Source organism: Haemorhous mexicanus, chromosome 7 (assembly GCF_027477595.1).
Source record: "Haemorhous mexicanus isolate bHaeMex1 chromosome 7, bHaeMex1.pri, whole genome shotgun sequence".
NCBI classification, from domain to species: Eukaryota; Metazoa; Chordata; class Aves; order Passeriformes; family Fringillidae; genus Haemorhous; species Haemorhous mexicanus.
Window position 1 is genome coordinate 24,689,270 of NC_082347.1, and position 26,301 is coordinate 24,715,570.

At 39.2% G+C, this 26,301-nt stretch overlaps 1 protein-coding gene across 6 annotated transcripts in view; it reads left to right on the forward strand.

Annotated features, from left to right (window-relative positions):
* Positions 1-8,319: 8,319 nt before the first annotated feature.
* Positions 8,320-26,301, forward strand: part of MAPK8 (mitogen-activated protein kinase 8) — a 40,304-nt gene continuing 22,322 nt past the window's right edge. For 2 of the 6 annotated variants that reach the window (XM_059851528.1, XM_059851532.1), the window contains exons 1-3: positions 8,357-8,432; positions 22,499-22,560; positions 25,227-25,393. In XM_059851528.1, coding sequence (XP_059707511.1) covers positions 25,272-25,393 — 122 coding nt within the window. In that variant the 5' untranslated portion in view covers positions 8,357-8,432; positions 22,499-22,560; positions 25,227-25,271. Of the gene's footprint in view, positions 8,433-22,492; positions 22,561-23,622; positions 23,728-25,226; positions 25,394-26,301 lie in introns of those variants that run through there. The other 4 variants (XM_059851533.1, XM_059851531.1, XM_059851530.1 and 1 more) reach the window with 4 other exon arrangements.

Below are 26,301 nucleotides of genomic sequence, written 5' to 3' on the forward strand. Positions count from 1 at the left end.
CTTTTGACACCTGGAAATGCAGTGTTGCCTTATCCAAAATGTCACAGAAAACATCTATTTTGCTGAATTCTCCCACTGGGTACATCACCCATTGTTTCATATCCTTCTCCGGTCCCTTTAGTTTGTAGCAGCAAAATAAAACTATTTTTTATAAATTCTGGCTTGCTCCAGAAGTCATAAATCTGATCTGACAGGAAGTCTGACAGGACTGCAGGCAGGAATAAAAATAGAATGAAAGGTCTCACATCTGAGATGTCCCAAACAGAACATGTTGGAGTTGGAAAACCAACATTTATTGATAAACCCTACCAACTGTGCAAAAGAAACTATTTGTTGCCTTCTCCTGTGATCATTAGACAGATACTGCTCTTCATATTTTGAATTTGTGGATACAGATACCAACAGATCAGCAAAAAGGCTATTAATGAAAAAAATAAAATCTGAGCATTGATGCAGCACAGGAAGCGTTTTGCTTATTGTCTGATAAAGCCACACTAGCAGGACAAAAGCAGCACAGATGTTTGTGACTGCTCCTTCCCCAGGTAATGAGTGGGGAGGAGATAGGAAGTTATTTTTAGTGGTGCATTTGTACCAACCAGATTTGATTTAAGTAGGTGTGTGTATAATGCTGTTTGCAGAGTTAACAGGGTGTGTGCCTTGTTGAATCATTTTGCTAGAAATAATGTATTGTGTGAACATGCTCCTGTTAAATCAGGTAGAAATGCTGATTTGATTAACTAATCAAAGTTCCTAAAGACTTTATGTTCTATTGCTTTAAGAAAAGACTTGATGATTCTTCTCATGAAAACATGCAATTGCAAACCTGTGGTAGCTCAGTTGGTGTAAGCAGCAGTTCCAGGTTTGTGAGATTCTCACCCATGGTTCTTTCTTCGTTCTAAATAGTCATTGAAAGAAGCCATTTTAAAAACCACAACCTACTGATTTGAATCAAAGCAGTATTTCAGACTCATAAACTCAAAATATACAGTAAGAGAGCTTCAGCTGAATTCCTTCTGTTCATCCATTGAGTCCTCACTGTGTACAGGTGACTTGTATGTAATTGCAGCAAAGTTTATGTAACTAGATCACTATGAAAGAAGGTTAACAAGATGAAAGGCTATTTATCCCAGTGAAGGAACTGCTGGATGGAGGCTTAGGATCTCCCTTATGTTCCTCCCAGCTTTCTGAGAACTGGCAATGGCTAGAATCCAATTATTCTCTGACATTAATGCCTTTTTATCCCACAGAAGCTGAAGTGTGGGAAGCTCTTAAAGTTTACATAAAGGTGAAGATTACTATTTACTTCTCAGTTGATGGTGGTACAAGCAAGCTGTCAAAACTACAACCACTGCTTGGGCCTGTGGTTTCTGTTAAACAGAATTGCTTCTGTTAAGTTTTAACTAGTTTTACTTTGGGGTCCCATGGAATGGATCATGCACTGCTTGAGCTGTCAGAGCTTGAGCTTTCAGAAAAATCAGGGAATCCCCCTTTTGTTTTGGATCTTAAGTCATACAAGAGGACTTTACCACTTCTGATAGTGCACTTCCATGCTTCATTCCTATGTCTACTAGATGTGCAAATAAAGCTTAATTTCTGTCATGGTTTCTAAGAAGATGGTCCAGTCATCTATATTTTGCTTAGCAAAATAATACAAGGAGGTGAGTTTATGCTCTTGTTCTTGTCTTTGCTGTCAGGGGTGTTTCACAGCAGTATCTTCGGGGGAATTACATCTGATTTGTGTAACCCTAAGCTCAGTTTAAAATAAAAAAATAAAAAGGCAAGAGGCCAGTATCTGAACAGCTTGTTTCCCTTTAGGAAATAATTCCTAACATAATTTAAAAATACACTAAACTGGGAGTGGAGGTGTATTGGAGTGTGTTTCTAAGTTTGTGTTTGAAGAGTGCAGGAAGGCAGCATAACTCTTATTGCCACTCATGACAGGAACCAGTTTTCCTTAAGAAAATTGTCCTTAGCTGGCAAAGTCTGGCTCAAACCTCTGGGAGTTTCTAAATCTTTAGAAAGTTCTATGAATGGATGAGACCCAATTAAAACACCACTTATAGTTCAGTATGTTTAATTTGCTTTTGCTTCTTACACTGCTTTTGAGATGTGATGTGAGGTAAGAAAACATTATTGAACAAATAGCTCCTGTTTGTGACACCTGATTACAGCTCTGCTGATCCCAGAAGTAATTCAATGGGAGGCCAGTATTCCTATGATACATCCTCCAATGCATCCCTCTAGGATACAAGAAGAGAGGCTGTGAAGTGATTACTGTTTAATGCCAAATGCTCTCAGACTGTAATGGAACCACTTTCTAAATTACAAAAGTACATTCAAACCATTAATCTGAGGAAAGAAAGACTGAAATTCTAAAGGTTTCTGGGATATGGGATGGAGTTCCATGTATATAATCAATGCATAGTTTCATGAAAAATAGCCATTTTACCCTACAAGGACATGGACACTGGTGATAAGGGGAAAAAAAAAAAATCTCTCTTTTGCAACAGAGATTTTCTATATTTTATGCTCTTTGTTACTACAATGAAGCCTGTGTACATTAACATATACTTGTGTATATCATATTAACACTTTACTTATAGAGTGAAAATAGTTTTTCTTTACAATAGCTGACGTGATCAAAATATATCTTCATTTTAAAATCCTAGAATGAGTGTGCATAAGTCGTCACAGGGTGCTATTCCATAAGGCAGAGATGTGTGCAGGTACCAAACTAGCATAAAGAGGTACAGTTTCACTCACAGGGGATCATTTACTGTTGAAATCATCCTCCTTATTCTGCCCAATGTGGTTCACTGAATGCTAAATAAGGTTTTGTGCAGTATAGACTTTACACACAATATCAATTATCTTCAAAATGCTTTGTAAAATCATAAGATTTACCAAGTCAAAAGAGATTATGTTGTCTGTGTTCTTCCTCTACCTATCATTTAGCTCACTGTCTCTTGTTTTTCAAAACTTTCTGAAGTTATCAGGTTTTGTAGTGGAATCATTATATGCAGTGCTAGATTCAACGAGCATTTAAACAGGATGTCAGATAATTGGTGTTGGCCAATTTAATTTTCCAGCTCTTTTCAGAGATAATGTATGCCACATTATCTAACCTAAAATAGGTGTTTGCATTTAGGAGTTGAAAGTTAAAAACTTTGACAAGAATTGGAAATCTGTTTTTTTAAATTTTTTTTTAACCAGAAGGGCGAGGTCAGGGATGAAGAACACTGAATGCTGTTTGGAGAGACCTTTAGTGAAAGTTTACCTTCCGTGTTCAGTGCCAGAGTCATCAATGGTGTTATTCTGTGTAAGATTGGTCAACTTTGGATGGTCTCAAGTAGCAGAAACCATGAAGAGAGGATGGTACAGGAGATTTTCCAATTATGATCACTTTAAAACAACAAGGAAGAAAAAGCTGATATAACATTCCCTATGGCCTTGTTCTGAATCTTGAAAATGCCCTTTGCTCTGGAATTATTCTTAGAAAGCAAAATACTAAGTCTTCATTGATAAGGGTGCAGGAAGGGATGCCAGTATGTAATTTAGCAAGGTAATGCCAAACCCCAAGAACTTTTATTGAATTTGTCTATGAAAAATTTCTATTGAATAGTAGTATAAATAGAGCACCCTGTTCTGTGTTAATGTCAGTGTGTAGAAATATGAGGTATGTGACCCCATAAACACCGTTTTCTAACAGTTCACCTACACATGCCTCCACAATCTCCAGTTGGCTGAATATGTCTAAGGATTGCAGATACTTTGCTGCCTATTTACTCAGTGCAGCAATTAATACAAACTGTCTGTACATGAAATTATGGCAGCTGAGGAAGAGCTTTTCAGGAACAACAAAGAAGGGGTTAATAGCATTAATGGTATTTGAGAGAACAAAATTTCTGACTAGATGTGCAGAAATGTCTGAGCTTCAGTATCAGCCGGGAGCATGGCCCCACCTTCCCATTCCTGCTGTAACCTGTCACAGGGTGCCCCATGGTGGCTGCTTGCCTCCTCTTACATTTGCTCAAGCCAGCAAGTGCTCCATTCAGTTTGGTTACTAATAAAGAAAAATATTTGCTCCAGTTCATCATTATTTGCTAATAGTCAGAATCCAAGTGTATAACTGCATTCTGCAACTCCTGCCTGTTTCTAGTTCCATTTAAAGAGGGAATACAGGTCACTCTAGTTGTTACTTGCAGTTGTTTCACAGTGCTTTGCAAGACAGAATTAATTTTTAAAATCTAGCTGTTACAATATTTCTTTCATTACATTATTTCCAATAGTAAAAGGAAACATTTTAACATCAGCTGTATTCTTAGGCAATTAGTATGTGTGATTTTTTTGTACACCTTTCCAGGCTGTAATATATCTATTAATTTAGGGTTTGCTAGCAAATTTCCATTTCACTTTCTTCTGTGAAATGCAGCTTCTTTGTCACAACCAATGATGAAAAAAATATTTCAGAAAGATATTATTACTAAAAATGCTTTATTTATTTATATTTGCATTACTTCCGGAATTTTCTAAAAACCTCTCAAAGTTGGTGTTGCCTTTCCACATATATCTGTCTTGCTCAGAAAACAATATTTATCAATCTGTTTGCACAAGAGGATATGGATTTAGATCCTGGCTGTGGCTTCCCAAGCTTGGAAAGGCTGGTCCCCTGAGTACCCACAATTCCTGTTGATCTCCTCTTGACCAAGTGGCTCTTTCAAACACCTTCCCTTTGACTGAGAGGATGTTCACTACAGTCCCACTCAGCTGAGTTACTTTGTGTATTATGCTAATCCATTCTGGTGCAAATATAAATCACTGTTCTTTATTATGGATGCTTTGTGAGCAAAACTGAATACTCCTTCAAGTAACGTTTCTACACGTTATTTCATGTTACAGAATCTCGTTTTTGACATTCCAATTTTTGTACATCAAAATTTGTGTCAGACATTCAGATCTATTTCCTTGTCTCCAAAGATTTGAGTCTGAATTTTTTGCTTTGCAATTTATAAACATCAATATGCTAAAATGTTGTTTACTACCCCAAGTATGGTAATTGACAAGTTAATGAAAATATTAAAAAGAAGACAGACCTACATTTTGGATGTAATTTCATGACTGCTGAATCCAAACATTTTAATGTTCATAAACCTACTTGTATACCAGTGCAGGGGAGTGAGAAAGTTTGCAGTATTTTGACATAATTCAGATTTTACTGACACTTTTTAAATCCAAATATTTATTAAACACTCAACAACTACTTAATTTAAAGCAGCAGTCCAAATCCAAGACTATTGCTACATAAACACTGAAACTGAGGAGCTAAGAGAGTGATTAACAATTGCATGTAGGCAGAGGTTGATTTTCATGCTCCAGATTGTTCATCAATTCAGTTTTGGAGTTTTTATTACAAAACAAACCTGCTCACCAGATTCTTCTCATATATAAAATTTCATATTTATTTTGAAAAGGAAGATTAGAGTTCTGAGGTTGGTGATTCCCAGTATTTTTCCAAAGAGACCCTTACCACATTTCAGCTTTTCTCACTATTTACTGTGCACCTTGACCAAAACTCCTGTCAGGTTTATGTCTTTCTGGGGCCTCAGCAGGACCAGTACTTGCTGGAAAGACTTGATCCCTGCAGGTAGCCACAATTTTTTCCACAGTCTTCTCTCTTTATATTGTTCTCCAAAACTTTTTCTCCTTTCTGCTACTGATTCTCTATGAAGAAATATGAATCTTCTGTCTGTTGTCTGTATGTTCTGTCCTAATGAATTCATACTCCTGCTCTCTACTGTATTCTTCTGATCTGTTGACAGGTCCAGAGAAAAATGTTGACTTTGTTGCAGCCTGTTTCAAAATACCTGGTTACTTTCATGGTTATCAGGAATTTAGTTTTGTATTTTCTTGGATATCAGTCAGGACAATCCAGAAAACAGTTTCCACCCAGACATATTTAATAGAGGAGTTTATAATGTAGCCATAATGTTTATAAGAAAATACTTCTGCAATGCTTGAAAACAATACTATAGTGATGCTCAATGACATTCTCAAAGTTTCATTTTCTTATATAGGGACTTGTTTCAAAAACTGATTATACACACAATCAAAGGAACTTTTCGTTCTTACTTGAAGAGTTACTATTTTGATGTCTTGCAAATTTTCCATGCTGTACAGGAACTTTATAGCTTATCTTCACGTTATCTTTATTTTTAAAACAATATACTGGTAAACAGCAAATTTATGGAATGAAATTCTTCCTTTCAAAGTTTTCATTCATACTACCTTTACATATTTTCCAGCCTCTACTATCATGCTTTACAACACCAATCTGATCTTTTTGTATAATTTCTGCATCATTATTTCTGTTGCTTATCAGCTTTACATTCAAGATGCCAATAGATGCTGATTGTATATAAGGTTGTAAGGACTGGTTTTAAAAAGTCATTCAGAAATATATCTCTTTCTAAAAGCATTAACTTTGTAAACTATAAAATCTTAAGAAGAGTTTAATTATACCTTAAAGGAAAAAAGAAATGCAACAAACGTGGATCCTCAGCAAAACACCATATCATACTTTAAAGGGACTGTTGTCCATCACTTGCAAATCTCAGTGCAATTTTACATCAGATGGGATGATCAGGAACAATGATTCTCCCAAAATCATTTGGATAACATCAGTTCTGCAAGGCCATGGGACTTGTTGCAAATAACTGACCTGGCTGAACATGATGTCACCTCACCTGCTGCTTACTGTGCAGAGACCAGAGGTTAACACTGGAAGTCTATGTGCCAACACAAGTAAACATCTGAAGGTGCCAAGACCTCAATCAGCCCCAGTCTGCAGGCTGTTTTAATTACCTGGCTAAGATGAATATGACCTATCCAGATAAAGTTTTGCTGTGGTGTACTTTGGGCATTCGTATTGCCCCTTGTGCCTTCTGAGCTTTGCTGCTGTCAGATGTAAACATGGAAGGGAATGAAATGTCTGGGTCTGATCTAACACACTGCAATAAGAAAAAGCCTTGGAGCTAAAAGCTGGTTAATTCTGTTTGGGGGATGTCCCACAGAAATGATCAGAGGTAATGTGGGAGGTGTGTCTTAGAGCCCAGAGGCACCTAAGGAGGACTGGTGGCAGAGTCTGAGCACTAGTTTTTGTTTTGTTGGGGTTTTTCATGTGTAGATATAAAGGAGGCATCGTATATATGCCTGTGGAAATCTATAGAAGAACCACTTTAACATATGGAAAGAAATTGCTTAAATTGAGAATTTTAAGGGCAGCATACAGTAGTCTCACCAAAATGGGCGTATGAGTAGTGTATGGACAGAATTATGGAGGTGAAACTTTTAACACCAAGATAGTGGGCAAAACAGGAATTTTCTAAAGCACTGCCTTATCATATAAAAGTCTATACTTAATAAAGAGGGATAAAAGCTGTTATCAACAAAAATCTTGATAGATTGGCATCTTCAAAAATGTGACACAGGCCACATGTTTGACAGTGAATAAAATGTGAAATGTCCTTTTCACAGTACCCTGTGCCTAACTGGCAGATTGTATGTATTTTTAAATACTGCTCATAGGCCCTTTTTTTTTGCAGTAAAAATATACAAAGGCTTGCTGCAGCTTGCTGAGTGGCCTCCTTTTGTCTCTAAGCAAGGACCTTCCTGAAGAAAAGGAAAAACAAAAACAAACAAACAACCCCCAAGGAAATATACCAAGGAAAATATTTAAAGTCTAAGGAGTGAAACCATGCCAGGTGCCAAAAACCAAAGGCAATGGTATGAAAAAGTCAAGAGAATTCCCTTAAAGATTTAAAGGAAAAACTACACCAAAACAGACAGAGAACAAGATGCTACAGCACTCAGAAGCCCAATAATGAGGTAAAGCACTGCTATGCCAGGCTTGCAGCGGGAAGCCGGGAGCTGCCAAGGCCTGAACGGTGTCAGCGAGCAGCACCCATGCCAGGGTGCGAGGGAGGGTGCCAGCGCACTGGCACGGAGCGCCAGGGCAAAGGCCTGAAAACATGCAAATATTTCATGAAGCCCCAGCAGGAAGAGAGCTCTGGCTACCGGGCGTAATCCAGGAAAGAAACTGCTCCAGGGAAAGGGCGCGGAGGAGAGAGAGCGACGCTGCTTCCCAGCAGGGATGCGCCGGCCCGGGGCGGCCGGGGCGCCAAAGCCCCGCAGGGACGCAGTGGGAGCCAGGCGGGCCGGGGGCGGTGGGGACCGGAGGCAGCGGGAACCGGGCGGGCCGGAGGCGGTGGGGCCGGCCCCGGGCGGGCGGACGGCGGAGCGGGGCAGCGCCGAGCCGGGCGGGGCGGGGCGAGCGCAGGGGCGGCGCAGCCGCAGCCGCGGCGGGCGGAGCGCGGAGCCTGTGCGCGGCCCGGGCCCGGCTCATTACTCAGCGGCCGAGCCCGAGGCGGTGGTCGGTGAGCGGGGCCGGGGGCAGCACTCGGGAGCGGCGGCGGGCGGAGGGGAGCGGGGCGGTGGTGCAGTCCTGGGGCGGGCGGGACAGCGGCCGCGCCGCGGGGCCCGGGCCGGGCCGGGCCGGGCCGGGCGGTTTTGTTTACGTTTCGACGGGCGGGAAGGGAGCCGGGGCCGGCTGTGCCCTTGCCCGGGGGCGGGCGGCGGTGCGGGGCACTCCGGCCCGGTGACTTCCGTGCCCGCTGGAGGCCGGGGGGTCGGGAGAGGTGCGGGTGGATAATGGCGGGGACCTCTTTGTTGGTGTGGCAGGAGGGGCAGGAGGCTCGGCGCGGGGCTCCTCCTCCTCCTCCCGGGAGCGGGGGCACCCGGCAGGCCGGGCTGGCCGCTCCGTCTTCGGGGAAGGAGCGTTGTGGGGTGGGGTGGTGGGAATGCAGCCCTAGCATGACCTTGTTCTTAAAAATGCCTCTTAAAGCAAAAAACACTTCTCTGGGATAATGTAACTGCTCTAGATGCACGGGCTAGAGGTGACCGGCAATGTCTTTGATTCTTTTGCCTTTTAATTCTTAAATTTCTTTCAAAGGGGGTGAGCTGTCTCTTTGCAGTATTTCTTTTGCTTTTGATTTCTGTGTACATCCAGCTTTCCTTCCTGTTTCTTTATGCCTTTCTGACTGGAGCAGTTCCATCAGTGAAGTTTGACCTGAGCTGCTTTAATAACCTACAAAAACAAATTCCACTTGATTATTTGTTCCACTTCCTAGCTACAATAATGGTTTTGCACATATGGTGTGTTGTTGAATCTCACTGTTGTACAGAACAGTCTTGCTGAAGGCTTTCAGGCAATCGACAAATCCCACGCGCTTTGGCCTATCTGATAATACAAACACAAAGGGTGTTATGCTTGTTCGGGGATGGAAAGTATTACTTGCCCTAGGGCATGTGCATGTGGAATTGAGCAAGCCTATCATTGTAGCTGGGTTTTACTTACAGGTGTGGAGACTTTACAGGTGTGGAGATGCTATTGCAGGTCAGGTGAGACCTGGTCTCCGTTCTGAAGGTGCCAACAAATGCACTTCCAGGGCAGAATAGAACTGACGTGCGTCAGGACGTGTCTGCGGGTATATCCATGTGTTAGATAACTTGGAAATGGTTTGAACTGTAACGTGAAATGAATCTGGGCCAAACTTATTTAAGGATGCTGTCAAAGTGATTTCACTGACTTGAGTGTTCCTTGTGTATAATGAAGGGAAGCTCTTGATTCTTCTAATTGTAGCTAATAAAAATGTTGAATTTCAAATAGTCCCCTACTTTGATCTCAGTCTCTTGGCACAACCATCTTCCCTTTTCACCCCACTTGATTCAAAGATGTGTATTACTGGCTAGTTTGACAGTAGGATGCATAACATGGGATGCCAGGGCAGGGACCAGACACATTGCAGACTGCCTGCAGATCTTAATGGTTTTCAAGGCTAGCTGGCAAAATGTGTGATAGGAGTAGAGAAATAAAGAAGTATCTGCTGAACCGAAACTAATAGCAGAGGATGTACAAAGCTGTACTCAGAAACAAAGCATTTTAATGTCTTCCACTGCAAAAGTTCCCAAGGTTTCTGGACCAGTGACTTGCATGAGCTTTCAGTGTAATCTTGTGGGCTACTATATACTTCATGGAGGCTTCTAAGTCAGAAGTATTAGTAAGGTGATCTCAGAGGGTTCCAGGTCCTGTAGTATTTGAACTGTGCATTCTAGGCAGAAATAAAGTTGCTTGTTGTGTGTGGATTTTGTATTTTTACTTTTAACCCTGCTCTTTAAGGACCAAGGCTTTTGATGGGTTATTAGGTGCGCAGGTGTAGCCTTCTTTGCAAATGCCTTAGGTAGAATTGTTATGCAAATATTAAAGAATAAATGTTTCAAGGTGGTAACAACTGAATTTATTTTCTGCCTGTTATTTACCTGATATGGCTATTTACTATATATATGTTTTGGGTTTTTTTCATCCTTTCTTAGCTGCCTAATTGGATGCTCATTGTTTAAAAGATGCATGGAAACTACGCATTTAGCTCTTCATTTCTGAAGATTGATCCAGCATTCTGGACAAATACATATGTCCTTTTTAATAGTCTCCTGAAAAGTATGGTGTGCTATTTCTTAACCTTCATTTCCCACCCTCCTAATCCCTATCCTTAGCAACAAAAGGGCTCTGTATGTATAGAGTTTTACTGTAGTTGTTATTTTCAGTATATGTAGTGGTCCACTTTGGAAATTAGACCGATCTTGTTTTGAGTCTGCTTTTTTTTTTTTTTTTTAATAAAGTCTAAATGTTTATTGCTGTAAATGGTCTCTTTAAGAAACCCCTTAGTCCTTAATTCAAAACCTGCAGAAACAGGCTTCTGTTTATGTTACGGAAAGATCTCTTGGCATTTGAAAGCTCTTTAAAAATCCAGTTGAGCCTACTTATGTTGCTTGCCTGCTGTGACATTCTCCACAGTTTTGCCATGGACTCTGAAATATGTTTTAAGGTATTTTTGTGTGTGAAGAGATAATGATCTTGGTGTACCAATCGTATAATTAACAGCTATGCATTTCTCCTTAACTTTAAATGATCTTTTTACGTTATTAAGGACTAATTCTTGATTCTTTTTCTGTTCAAATTGATTGCCTGCAAGCTTGATACTAAAACTATTGTTGCCCATACTGTCATTTTTATTGTTGGATAAATGCTACTTGATATGTGAACAGATGGGATGCTTATTAATCATTCTTAGCTGAATATTGCAGACTAATGGTAAAATGAGGACTGACAGAAAAATATACTTCAGCTCAATGGTCACTTATGTTGGTAACAAAGCAAGTACTGTATACGAGCTCATTTGTGTGTACACTTAAACCAAAAGGGCACACATTGATTCTACAGTGCTACTGGACAGCCTGTTTGCTGTAATTACTGATTTTTGAGTGTTAAAGAAAAAAAAGACAAGCACACAACTCTGACAACCTTCCATTACTTTACTGATGCTATACTAATACTTTTTTGATTATATATATATATATATAAACTGTGCAGGAAAATGTCTTAAATTAGTATTTATTCTTTGACCTGTGAACTATGGCTAAAGTGTCCCATCATTGTAGTCTGTATCCATTCAAGCATTTTCCTTTCTCCTTATCTGCTGAACAAAAGTTAGTGTCTGGTGTTTTGATATCTGTGAAATAAGAATGATGAACAGGGGGTATCCTGGAATCTCAAGTGTCATGGCATTGCCCAGGTTTATAAAATGGAAGTGATTCTTCAGCTATTGGTTGCTGGCAGAAGAGGAGCTGGGGCTCCTGCTGGGCAGGAGTCAGCGCTGTGTCCCTGTAGCCCTGAAGGGTAATTACTGCCGGGGCTGCAAGGGGCAGGGCCTGAGCAGCAGGTGCCTGGGAGGAACTGTTCCCAGCTGTGACACTCCTCTACAGGGCTGCTGGGGTCACACACCCTCACACACACCCCCACTGTGGGAGAGACCCATGGAGGAATCCAGCCCTGGGTTCTGCAGGTGGGTGGGAGCTTGAGTACCTGAGGGTGCACAAAGGACTGGACATGAGGGAGAACATAATTGCTGCATTTTAATTGCTGCATTTAGCAATTAAATTAGCGAGGGGTTAGAGAGGTGATGGAGCCACTTGCCCCTCTGAATGAGTCAATGGCTGCAAGACATAGAAATGGAAGTTTCAGTAGGTTATGAGGGAATTAATGTCTTAGTGTAGCAGTCAGTCCCTCTTATGGATCAAGAGCCCAGAAGGGCCATGAAGTCTTCATCCATGCAGACTTTAGACTCAACAACGTCCAGAGCAGCCTGAGGGGAATACAAATTTGAAGTTCTACTTGTTTTGTAGATGATCTACAAAGGTTGCTTCCAAGCCATATTCTAATTCTACTGTTTATGGATTTTAAATCTTCTATTTTCCAAGTAGCTTGAGAAAGTTGGCAAAACAAAGGCACAGTGATTTAGGAAACCAGGTTGCTCAGGACTGTTTGAAGTTTTGAAAGGAAGAGTAATGAGTTGTGATAAGCATCTTAGTTCAAGTCTGATGGTGGCAATATGGATTTTTCTGCCCTGCATTGAACTTTCCTGCTGACTAGGTGAGGAGTCCTTCCAGGCTAGCATAAAGGTGCTTATGGTACCTGTCATGCCTGTGATCACTAAGATGAGCTTAGAAGCCCATCTCCAAAGAAACAGCAGGCGGTCAACAGCCTGGTAGCGGGCTGAAGTTAGTCCAGGTCTTGCTTTCTGTGTTGAAAGAAAGAACAAGTTGGTGGCTGCTGCTGTTGCAGGGCTTTGATCTGCTGGATGGGTGATGGTTCCTAATGCTTAGCTGGAGTGTGGTTATCCCAGCAAGTGGCTTCATGGAGCAAACCAGCTCTGAGTTCCAGCTGGTCACAGTAGCAGTCCGTGACTGCAGAGGGGGTGGTAGGACTAATGGCAGCTGGAAGAAAGGAAAAGGGCCATAGTAGATCCATAAATCTCTCCTTAATGCTTCTGCTGCCTTCAGAAGATGTCCTGCATCTCATTTGTTTCTGTAAGTTCTTACATATTTGTCTATTTACCAAAACCAACCAGAGGTCTTAGTGAAAGTGAGGTGAGCAATACAGACAGTTACAACCTGGAGTAAACGTTTTGTATCTTAACAAAGCAGCTGTCCGATGTGAACCTGTAGTATTTTAACACGTGAATGCAGCTGCTCATGTGTGACTCTTGAGAGAATTGTGTAGGAAATCTGGTGTTGGCACATGTTTGAGAATCCTAGATGTATTCTTTAGTAGTTTTAACACCTAAGATGATGTCGGAGTAAGTACGAGTCACAATGCTTACTTGCAGTACCATGTAAAAATACATAGTTTTGAAGATGCAATCTTAATGTTAAGTTTTACTATGGAAACAATAAAAATGTATGCCATGGCTGACATGCCAACTAGCATAAATTTGGATTGTTCATTGTGTTTTGGGTGGTGACAAACATCCTGGTCACCTTCACAGAAGAGTAGTAACATGATAAGCTAAAAAGGCTTATTAGAAAGGTGTGGGCTAGGTTCACTTGTTTAATTTCATGCTAAGAAGTGAATACTCGGGAGACACACAGTAGAGGAAGGTCCTTTTGCACGGCAGTGGCTCATTTAATGAGCAGTGAAGCCTTCCAGCAGTGGGTGACTTTTATTTGCACAGTTGCAGCAGTACAAAACTCATCCTTGTTGAACAATAGACAGAGTTTCTTTTGCTTTTAAAAAAAAAAAAATTACAAGGTTCTTGTGCCACTTAAGTGTCAAGATGGTGGAAGAAAAAAGACAGTTCAGTTTATAATAAGATTATATTGAACATAAAGAGGTTTTGTTAATGCTAGCATGGCATTGTGGGAAAATCACAAAACCTTGATGTGATGAGGATACTTTATTCTCCCCCTATTTTAGTTTATTTGAAATTCTTTCTTAGTGTTCTTCAGAAAATTTCTCATCTCAACTCGTTGTAGGCATATCCACCAGCGCTAGTGTACGGTGCACGGCAGTGCTTCTGAAGGTTTATTTAATGTTCTTATTTAAAGAATGGAAATTCTCTAACTCTTCCTATTTTTGGGAACTTCTGCCATATGCTTAGGCATATTTCTTTTTAATTTGGGTCAGCTGGCCTAGTTTTGTGCCCTCCCAGGATTTTGTCCACACCCAGCCCCTTGATGAGGGGAATGTTGGAGAGCTGGTGCTTCCAGCTCTGCTCAGCAAGAGCCAGAACTCTGGTGTGTTATCAACCCCTTTGTAACTCCCAGTGCAGAGCTACAAAGCTGCTGTGTGAAAGGAGCTCCAGCTCAGCCAGGCCCAGTACAAGCTGTTAGCACAGAGGCGTTCAATCACTCCTGACCGGGCAGCCTTGGCCAGCGGTGTGTCTGTCTTGGCGCCGGCTGGCATTGCCTCTGCTGGACATGGAGGAAGCTTCTGGCAGCTTCTCACAGAACCACCCCTGTAGTCCCCCTGCTACCAAGACCTGGCTTTGTAAACCCCATACACTGGGGCAGAGCTTTAGACACTACTGAAGTCGAAGAGAAATGGGACAACAGAACAGACTATTGCTATTAGTAACTTTTGGTGTAGTTTCCTAAAGTAGTTGCTTTATTTAGAAATGTGCTGCCTTCCTTCCCACCCCACTCCCAAGAAATTATTGTGCGAAATATTTTATTGTGTTACAAGAGGTATCTCTGAAGGAGTTCTTAGTGCTGAAGTTGTCATGTGTTGGAGTTTTTTGTTCCATTCTAAAGCTCTTATTATAGAGGTATTTTATGCCAAATACTTTAGACAGGATTTCATAGCACATTAATCTGCTTGTATTTCACAGATAAATGCATGAATTAACAAAAGTAGCACATTCATAATTGGATTCTAAGTTTTTGTAGCTGGGATTAGAAGTTAAAATTAATGTAGTTTTAAAACATTCCAAAAACTTTTTTCCCAGCTGTTACCCAAATCCTTCCTTCCTCTAATGTTCTATAGCTATTGTCCTCTTGATCACTGATATTTAATTACTATTTTAGGTCACTTGGTATCTTTTGTTTGCTGTTGTCCTTTAAAACAATTAAAAAACAATTAATTTTTTTTTTTTCTGAAACATTTAGCTTTTATATGCTTTTTTTTTTTTCCCCTGCGAAAAGAGGTTAAAGAACAAGCATTTCTTCCCACTCCAGGATTACTCTTAGGGTAGGATTCTGCTTCTAAACTTGCGCAGATCTCATTGAAGTGCTCTGAGTTATATTCACTGGTTTATTTTGCTGATGGTTTCTCTCTATGTTGCTTTGTCAGTGGTCATTTTATGTGCAGAAGAGCTACCATGTGAAGGCAGGCCTTTGTGGAAGGGTGGGAGCTAACGCTGCCTTAGGCAGTCAGCTGAAACAGTGTTGTGCCCAGATTAGTAATTTATTCTTTTCTTGTCAATTTCAAGTTATACATGGTTACATTTTTTCAAGTATCTGAGTAAGCTGAATGGGCCAGGACACATGATTGTGTGAAAAGGGAGCTATATAAGGCAACATGGAATGGCATTCCCTAGAATGCAGTGGTTTCACTCATGGTTTAGGCATGATTATGAGTAAACATGTTTTCAAGGTCCAGCAGCAGGCACTTAGATTGCACTTCTGACAGTTAAATCAGATACTTAAAATAGAACAGTTTGTTGAACTGTTGTTTTACTGAATTTTCACTGATTTCAGATTTTAAGAGCAGTATTTACAAAAAACCAAAACAAATTAAATTGACAAATAGTGCCCTGCAATAAACCTGAATATTTTAAGCTTTGCAAAACATGTATACCTTGATTTTCTCCCCATTTACCATTCTTTTCTATAATCTTTTATTTGAAAAAGGATTAAGGAATTGGAAGATCCTTGTCTTATCCTATTATTTCTGAAAAGGAGAGTTTTGCTAAGAATAGTCTTTTAAACTGTTGTCATAACAGCTTCTTTACCAGAATGTAGAGTTACACAAGTTTTTTTTTGTTGAAGCTGTTGTGGTTTATGATTTCTGTGACAAAACTGACCTGGAAGACACAACATCTTATATTATCATATATTATGGTAATAGGATTTGTCATGGAACCAATCTGTGGTGGAGCTTCATATGACATTACACTGAAGAAGCTGTAGAGATGCTCTCCTATCAAATGCAGCACAGCAGAGTTTGCAGAGTGATATTTTTTCTGTAGATATAGCTCTACTCATTCTGATAATGCTTGTTCTAGAAAAATGCTACCTAATAAATTTCTTCATGGTTAATTAAAATCACAGTTCAGGAGTCAATAAAAAAAGTCAAGAGGAAAGGTTGGATGAGAATCTTTATCATTAGAAATGCCAGTTTTCAGGCTGGTGAGTATTGCATGCTGCAGCCTGCCTCATTTACAGCCTCCTGGCATTTGAATCTAAAACCTTTTTTAAAGGGAATGGAAGATACTTTTTTAAAACAGTCTCTGCTGATGTCTAATGACTTAATAAAACAAGAATATTTAAGAATATATGAACTCTGCAGTGTATTCTATTGCAAATACACCATTTCACTGTACAACCTCCTGTGTTAAGCTTTGTGCCACATGTAGCCTTATCACAAATTGTAGCCCCCTGGAAAACATGTAATACAGAATACCATATTGCAGCAGAGTGGCACTGTAGTAAACTAGGTTAGAAGTGGTCTGTAACTTGGTAAGAATTAGTTAAGTGCTGTTGGCCACAGGTGAGGGTTTTCCAGAGAGTGTGCTCTGGTATTTCAGAGCAGCTGTGTTGTAGGAGTTGACTGTGAGATGTGCTGGGAAGTTGTAAGTGTTGCTGTCTTACTTGCTGCTGATTTTCATCACCAGGACTGTGTCTATCACCAAAATCAACTTGAAAGCCTCAGATGAAGTTTGGGTAATTCTTAAGCTTTGTAACTCTTAGTGCAACTTTCAGGAGGTTTAAGTATTTATGGTGGTTTCTTTCTCTAGAGATAGCTTCCTGTTTAGATTATGTACCTTTAAAGATATTATATTTCAGAAACCTGGAAATCTGGATAGCACTTGGTGTGTAATAATCACAGATGATGAAGAAATGTGAGGTTTCATTTCCCTGTCACAAACTGGCAGACTCTCCTTGCTTAGAGGGAAGAGGGAAATGTCTGAAGGAATGGTGGATAAGCAAGCACAAATTTTCACCTTTTCCTGGAGCTGATAGCATGTGTTTGCTTGTGCATCTTTCTTTTCTTGCCCTCAGGCTACTTTAGGTCTCTGTAGTTTGACTTCTCATTTTTCTATTTTCTGAATCTTAACTTTAACTTCCCATGTGATGAAGTTAGGGCTGCTGGTGGCTGTAATGTGTGTTTTACCTAATTGGCCAGCAGACCCTAAACCAAAAGTGTGGATGATTTCTTCTATGCCCAGCTGCTTTAGTCACTGTTTTAAAAAAGAAATAAAACTGACTAGCTCAAAGTGCCAGAAGTGAATCAGTTACCTGACTGGTTTAGGTAATGTGTGTGTGTAAGATAAACAGACAGCCCACGTGGCTTTTTTCCTGTGCTTTATGGCAGTCTCTTTAATTGTCCTGTGCCATTAACAAATAATGCCTTAACTCTTCATGAACGACTATTATATGCATTTTTAGGGTTTTTTTTTTGGTTGGTTTTTTTTTTTTTTTTTTTTTTTTGGTTTTGCGTAGTAAAAAGGCTGTAATTTATAGACTAATGGCATTATGGGACAATGGGACAATGTCTTAGAGTGTAAAGAAATGTAGATGCAAAAGGAAGAAGGTGGATTAATCTTAATAGGAAATTTACTGATAAAAACAAAAAATGTCTGTTTTGAAAAGAGAATCACTGCAAAACTTATGTTGCTTGCAAGTAATTTACTGTGGTGTATTTGCTGCTTGGTTCTTCATTATCCTTCTTGTGCAAGGTGTGTGATGTGTTTTATCTGACTATAAAGAATTCAGTTCTCAGATGAATTGAATTTGATGTTAAGCAAAGCTAATGTATTAGTGGTACCAGAAATTATTGTCTTCTTTTGGATGTTTTGCAAGAGGTGTTTCACAATATGAGAATTTGCTTTAGAAATGTGCAGTAATATTGATTTTTATATAGAGGGTACTCAGAAGCTGTGAATGCAAGTTCAGCAGTTCAGCTGACCCTTGTTCAGCAGGCAGGATGAGAAAACACTGGTATGTTCTACTTGGTTTGCATAAATGCTTGCTTTGAGCTTCTGAGGGAAATGTCATGTGGAGGTGCTGACTCTGCCTGTGCTCCACGGGAGCAGTGTGTGAAATCACTGGTGGACCTTCAGTGTTCTGTCCCTTCCAGCTGTGCCAGCAGTGCCAGGAAATGGCTCACCTGGAGCAGTGTTTAACAACAGGAATTGTTTCTTGTGGCTTTCTGCATGTTTGCTTGTGATCTTACACTACCTGTTTATAGACAGTATCAGTATTTTGCTAGTTACAGTCTTAATTTTATTGCTGCCAGTTGGAGGTCTTTCCTTACAGCTAAACAGTCATTAGTTACTTCTGACAGTGTATCAGACTGTTCCAAAGTACTTGAGACATGGAAGTGGAAAAGCTCAAGTTCCAGTTGCCTTATACAAAAATCCCTGTCTCCAACTTCAGGTTTCCCTAATTTCAGGTACAGCTGTTAATATTTTGGCACTTGTGGCTGTACCTGTGAGTGATTGCTATTTCAGGCTGAATAGTATTTGAAAGTAATTTGATGCAGGGAGTTCCAGCACTGGTGCAAAAAACATTATGTTGAAAATTAGCTGTTTGAGCTCATTCCTCATTTTGTTATTAACCTTTTATTGTGAGTTTTGAAACCATTTGGGGTGAGATTCCCAAAACAGCACAATCTTTAGTGGAAACATTTACTTTTGATTAGATGCTACAGTATTGATCAGAGAAGTCTGACAAGGGGAGCACTGGAGAACATGCCAGCTTCAAGTTTCTATCTGTATGACTGACTCTGCAAATATAATCCCTGGGGCATCCCTGCTTCAGTGACACCGCAGAACATGTCTGTCCTCAGTGTCAGTGAAATTGGCTTTTTCACCAGAGGGCGAGTAACAGCCTGAAAAGGGGCTGCATTTGCCAGCAGCTGCTGCTGGAAGCTCTGCTTGGGAAATAAGTATGTTCCTCTTGCCTGGCTGTCAGTAATAATTCCCCTGTCCTGTCCCTCCCTTCAAAGGAAACAAGGAAGCTCCCAGTGTTAGTGGTGGTTGGGCATCAGGTTGTTTACCTGTGCTCTACCCAGGTGATGTAGCTGCTGGCACAGCCCCTTCGTGGGCTGGCTGAAGTGACTGAAAAAAGCAGCAGGTCAGTTGAATTAAGATGAAAAACAGAACATGCATTTTTTTGCATGGATAAAAAAGGATAGGTCCTTTTTTGCATGCATATTTTCTTTTGATAACTTTCAGTCTGTCTCTGAGCTGGAAGCTGTCTTTCAGTTGATATGAAATTTTATTGACTCATTTTGCCTCCTTCTATTGTAGTTTATAAAGTACATAAATATTAGGGTGGGGAAGATTTAAAATGCAGGAAGCTCGCTAAGTATAATTTAGATTAAAAATAAAAAGTTGCTGGTTTTTTTTTTTTCCCTGAAGAAGTTTTTACCTTTCCTGTCCCTCAAATTCTACTACAGCAGTATAAAAGGTAAAAGTTCACCTATTTTTGTAAGAGGAAAAAATAGAGGGCTGAGCATGGAGTCTGTTGAAGAATTTTTGATAAATTGAGTAACATTTATCAGTACCTCTAGTGTTTTCCTAGAACATCCGCAAGGCACTTGGGTTCCAATCTCCTGCATCATCCTCATTGCTTGGGTTACAGATGGGGTTAAAAACTGCCCAAATGTTCCTCTACTAATTCAGGCTCTGCTTTGTTGTTATTTTTGTCTTCATGTTCTCCTTGGTAAATTTTCAATATTTATTTCTGTTTTGATTCAGGATCTGGAAAAACTCTTCAGTCACTACTAATCAGAGTGAAAACTCTGAGGACCTTGTGGCTCTTGAGGCCCTTTATGCTTTTTATATACTTGTATATAAAAAGCATAAAGCATTGCAAGAAAGCTCCCTCTATGTAAGGTAATAGGATTACTTGTCTGTTCCAAACAGAACTGGAATCTGGGCAAAGACATCAGTTGTGAAGACTAAAATCAAATTATCTGACACTGTGAACCTGTGCTGTTTAAGCAGTAGGTACCTCCTTGTTATAAAAGGGCCTCCAGGTGACTTTTGGTGTGCATAATTAAGTTCAGTCCATTGCAATTACCTTCAGATAGATTATCATCTGTTCTATGGAAACTGTAGTAAGGTGACTACTGGCCAAGAAAAGACTGCTGGAGTGGGGAAGGGGGTGGTTTATTTCCCTGTATGTTCTCCCCTTCTAGTAGACTCCTCAATTACACTAATTATCTTAATAAGGTGAGATGGCAGATACATATGAAGTAAACTATATCTAGTTTCCTAGATTACTGGAAAAAGTCATCATGTGATCCAGCTGGAGTATGTTGTTAGTCACTATATGAACCTGCAACATTAAATTATGGACAAGGTTGCATTCATATTAGTGGATTTTGTCCATTGTTTATTAATTTAGGACTCTCCATAGTTATTCCCTGTTAAATTTTACTGAGGACAGAGTTAGATTAAAAGAGAGAGCTCTATATCTCTGCAAGAGATTTATCAATCTGGCAACAATATTTGCCAAACCAGTGAAGTAATTCCTTGATTTAAACAGCCCGTATTACATTTTGTTAAGTTGCATTTGCTGTTGTGCACTCAGGAATATTTTGCTTTATAGCCAAATTTATTTGTCTATACCAAGCCTGTCATCTTTTCTGAAATTATCGTCTTTAGTGGAGAAAGCCATCTGTTTATTGTTGAATACTCAATAGGTTCTGGGAAATCAAGTAATTGGCTTTGAATTCTCCATATATAAATGGCTATAAAAAGTGTAACTGTCCTAAAGTTTAAAAAAAATTAAATGTGCCTTAAATTTCTTATGTTTGAGCAAACTGGAGTGACTCTACCCTTTTCTGTTTGAACTTGAAAGCAGTAGGTAAGTCATAACATAAAAATCTAAATGTGCCCTTGTCATGTTTATGCAGGATTCCCCAGCCTCAGTACTCATTTTCCTGGTGAACACTGAGATCTAATGTTCACCTTTGCTTTACTGAATCTGTAACAACTGAAGTTTGACTTCTTGGTGGACAAAAGATACGTTGAAATGTAGTTATTTTAAGAAATGTACTTGCACTGTCCTTCTGACTTGAGCCATACAAGAATCACTCCAGTATATTTGTGATTTTGTTTAATAGTTGCAAGCAGAAAATAGCTCCTGAGTGCTGAGCTGTAGACTTTCAGTTTGTGCTATACCTCTTGTCCTGTGAGTGGTGTGAGCAGGCAGAGTTCTGTGTAATGCAGGTGTACAGTAGCTGAGGGGAGAGGCACTGCCCGGGCACAGCAGCTGGACACCTCCTTAAACACACGTCAGCATTAGGAGTTCAGGCAGCTGGAGGTTGTTCAGCTTAAAATCATCTGATCTGTGAAAGCATAGTTTGAAAGCCATGCAAATCCTAGAGTCATCAGTGAGAATATTCCATTTCAGAATAAGCTTCAGGTTTTTAGACATCTTTGGCATTTGTAATGGTTTAATAATATCTTGCTGCAGTTTTCACCCAGCTAATGTTAACTCCTTTATCGAAATGCTCTATCTGCATTAATATTTAACAGAGCTGGAAGTATTGCAAAATACTTTCAGTTTCGAGGGCAGCATGGACAAACAAAACATTAAAACTGTAATTACTTCTGAGACTAACTGAATGAGCTGTGAAGTTACCTTTAGAAACAATTCTTTTGTTTTCTAAATTTGAGCCTTTGAGGCAAGCATATGTGAAAACTAGGCTGTGTTTGAACTATCCATTTAGCAGCTATCCAGATACCTTTAAACATGACAGCTGAAAATTAGACAAGCATTCAAAAACACATGATGCATACAAATCAGCTATGTGTGAACTGAATTTTCACAAAGAAATTAAATAAGAGTCATTAATGCAAGAGCTTTATATACACTGTCCGTTTGTTTTGCATTCAGTAGCAAACTAGCAAGTACTTGAAGAAGTGTTGGATTTTTCTAGGTCAACCACAGATTCCTACAGAACATTCCTTTTTATGGTGTTAGATGCCTTCTAAATGGAGTTACTGAATCATCGATAGGTAGCTTATGTTGTTATGTTGATTATATTACTATTTAATGTGTTAATATATGCAGTTGTTTTTTTTTTTAATTGCCTTCTTCCATTTCTGTATCTCTTTGACTGTCATGGTCTTGACTTTTTTGGTGTTTTGTGTTGTACCTCAGACATGTCTTGCCCCAAAGACTGTTTGCTGGCTTAGCATCCAAAGTTTCTTCCAAGACTTAGCCCTCTTGATCCTTGCTTGTTTAGGAGAGGATTACTTTAGAAGTCATGATCATGAAAACCAAGTCTGATTTAATGCAAAACTTTTAGTTAATGATGGTTGTTCCCATCTCTGGTTTTTCTCATTTCTTATGTTTTATTGTATTTCAGGGTACTGGGATATGAAAATATCTTGTCAGCTGTACTACTTCACTGAAATAGCAATAAGCTGAGTATGTATAATTTCTTACATATAAGAATACTCCTAGAGTAAGAGATTATGCTTTATAGCATAGGATGAATCCTGGATTTTCATGTTGTGTTGTCTAATGAAGGTATGAACAAAATGTGCAAGGAGAAATGGCTTTTCTGAGAATTTGCTCCATGTCTTCTGAAGCACTGAGTAAATCTGTTTTTAGGCTAGGAGAGCATGCATTTAAAATGAAGAGAGACTGTACCTCTTGCTGTCACAGTACAGACTGGTAATTTTTGATGAACACTGTGTATGGCTGCAGAGAAAGGAATGAGAACTTAACAGCCAGTGGAGACACTCCTTCCTCACTTTGGGATATCTCTCCCTCCTTCCTCGTATTGTTTGTAAAAATAAACAATGAGTTCTTTTATATGCTGCTGTATACAAAAATATACAGCAGCATGTAATGAACTATGTTATGAATTGTAAAACGGTTAGTAAATACAAGTTTCCTTGTACATATTGGCAAGCATATCTTACAGCTTTGATCGTGTAGCAAATTATGAGGATTTAAGGCAATAAAATTTGCTTGGTTATAATACTACGTATGATATATAGTAAAATCTGTTACTATAAAGGAATTATTTTCTCAGAGAACATTATCTCTCAAGATCCTTTTCTTAAACTGTACTTGATTGGTTTCACTCTTTGATTCTATGAAATTTACCAAAATGAAAGAAAATGCAATTAAACACTTAGCTTTGGCTATTCAAAATACTGACTTTTAATGGAACAGTGCCAACATTCACCTGGAAACCTTGGGAGGAGGGGAGAGTCCTTCCTGCATTTGTTTCTGAGGAATTATCCAAAGTGAAGTATTAAGTTTTCATTATCTTGATGCTGATACCAAACAGCAGAGTCAGTAGATCTTAATACAGTTTTAGTGGATAAACTCAAGGTACTGGGTTTTTTTCTCAGCTGACGATGAACAAATGTAAAATTACATGAATTAGTGTCTTCATTCTTTATTTTCTGATTTTCAAAAATGTGTTTGGCTGATTTCATACTGTCCACAACAAATTTTCTCTTTTCTAATTCACAGGGGGTTTTATCATTATGTGTTGTTGGGCATTTTTATTCCAAAACTATGTGAAAGTACATCTGTGAACAGAGTGTTGAGGAAATGGCAGAATCCAAAGACTTAGTGGTAAGATGGATAGAGAAGAAAGAGCTGGGGTTGGTGTCATATACTGCTAAGAAATTAGGCTTTTGGTCTCCCTCCAGTAAGCTGACCTGCACCCTACCAGTACAGTCTGGATACAGATTTTTTTCTTGTGTTAAGGAACAGTTACTATTGCCCAATTATGCCTCCCCTGTCAGCTGGGGAAAGAAGCCTTTGACAGAACTGCCAAAACACTGAGAGAAGCTGCTTTGGTATTTAGTTAACTCTTGATAATAGAGGTTTGGTTTTTTGACAGCATTTTGGAAAAGGGATATCTCATTTCTTTTGAGATAAGTGCCAATTAAGGTAGTGCATTTTTAATTAGTAATATATCAAATAGTTAAAAATGTCTCCTTTAAAGATCTTCAGAGTGTTTTGATTGTACCTCTAGCTGTGACGTGAATATAGATTAGCTAGTTAAAAATGGAATACATAGGTTCTAAGAAGAATACTACTTGTGCAATATTTGTTATTATTTGTGGAGGCAGTGTTTGCACTGCGTTCTCAAAGCTTGCTTAAAATTTAACAAATGTATAGTGTTGTGGCATATGGAAGGCAAGAGTCTCTTTGGGACCGTTGAATAATACGGGAAGATATTCCTTAAGTTAATAACAATGGAAGACAGCATGCTGAAGAAACAAAGACAGTTCTTCTAGTCAAATGCTTGCACTACTAGGCATCTCTTATAGCGACACTCAAAATCTGTGTAAAATTAAAAGTGCACTGTTAGCATTAAAGAAATGAGAAATATTACTGTAAAAGCCATGATGCAGTTTTATTTTTTCTCCTGTGGGACATCTGCATTGAGGTGTTGCATTTCTTTTTTTAATATGAGAGGACTTTGGTAGAATATACATCCTTTTTCCTTACTTCTGTTCTGTGATTATTGCTTTTTCCTCATGAAAGATGTCTGACAAGGCCAGTTTTCCTTTTCTGGCTTCAATTGACTGTATGTGTTTCCATATCAGTGTCAGGTATTCCTGGTGGTTGTGACCAAGAGTATTATAATGATTGCAATGTCTGGAAGACTTGTTCATGTTCTGTCACTCTTTTATTTATGGAATTATGTGACAATTCAGGTTGAATGGGGCCTCTGGAGAATGTCTGGCCAAACCCTGTTCTCTTGCTACACGTGTAGCAAGTATGGAGGGATGGTAGGAGTCTTGGAGCTCTCTGGATGATGTGGAGCTTCCTGCCTTTTGATCTTCTGTCATTTCCATCTAAGTTTTTTCTGTCATCTATTAACTCTCAATTTTCTGTTGTTTTTAACCTTCTAGAACCTTACCTTAGGAACACTCCTAAAAATACTGCATTTCAAACACCTGCCATCTTAGTCCTGCAGTCATTAGAAATGACAGAACATAAATCCCAGGTGCACTTATATGGGATTTATTTGGGAAGTGCCATGTGTGTCTTAAAAGGAGTTTTCCCTTATGTCAGATTACATATAAAATCTTAGTTTTTCCAATTTTTTGTCTTCATAGGCCAGAAGTAAAATTTGGATGAAGTGAACTAACCAAGTTGCCGTCATGAGCAGGAGCAAGCGTGACAACAATTTTTACAGCGTTGAAATTGGAGACTCAACTTTCACCGTATTGAAACGGTATCAGAATTTGAAACCAATAGGATCAGGAGCACAAGGGATAGTATGGTAAGGTTTCTTTAAAATTTAAATGTACCTTTAGGTTTCCTTAACGTAGTTTTTTGAGTGTTGTATGTTACAGAGCCAGGAGTGTGGAGAATTAGCTTTTACAGGCAAAACAGCAATGGTAACTGGTGACCATTTTTCCTCAGCAAAGGCTTGCTGTTTCTTTTTGACCTGTTCCACTTTAGAATTGATGGCCTTCTGTGCAAATTCAGCCAGTTGTGCTGAGTCCTGTAAATTAATGGGTGAAAAAGAAACTGGATAAAGAAACTAATCCTAATTCTAAACCACACTGCTTGCAGTGAAACAAAAGGCAGAAATACTCTGTATAATATTTGCTGCTTGTAAATATTCACACTACTTGAAATGGCTTGTTAGGAGTCTGTTTCACAATCTGAGCAGTCCTTAATACCAATGAGTGAGCATTTGGGATACTGGAAGTGCCTGATGTGGTTTGGGAAAGTATGACCTGACAATGTCATTCTTTGAATAAGAGCTCTGCTGTGTGGACTGAAAAGTGCCCAGTTGATTTAAGTTGTGACAACTAGCTGCTTGTAGCCACTGTTTCCTGTGAAGTGGCATTGCCTCAAAGAGAAACATTGGCTTAACCTTCCTGGAAGCTTTTTTGAATGTTTGAGAAGGATGTAAATATCACAGGACCTTGCCAATTTTTCAGTTTATTGTAACTCTTAAGATGTTCAGCAGGTACATAAAAATACAAAAGCATCAAGGAAGAGAAAGGGGAGAATGTAATCTCACTTCTGTCGCCTCTTTACTACCTTGATCTTGTTCTTGATCAGTGTAAAGAGAATACGTGGTATAGGTGGGTTTTTAATTCATGTTTGTGTTTTAGCAGGATTAATAAAACAGTGTAAAAAGTGTAAATGTAAATTTGAAGAAAAAACACTAGAAAG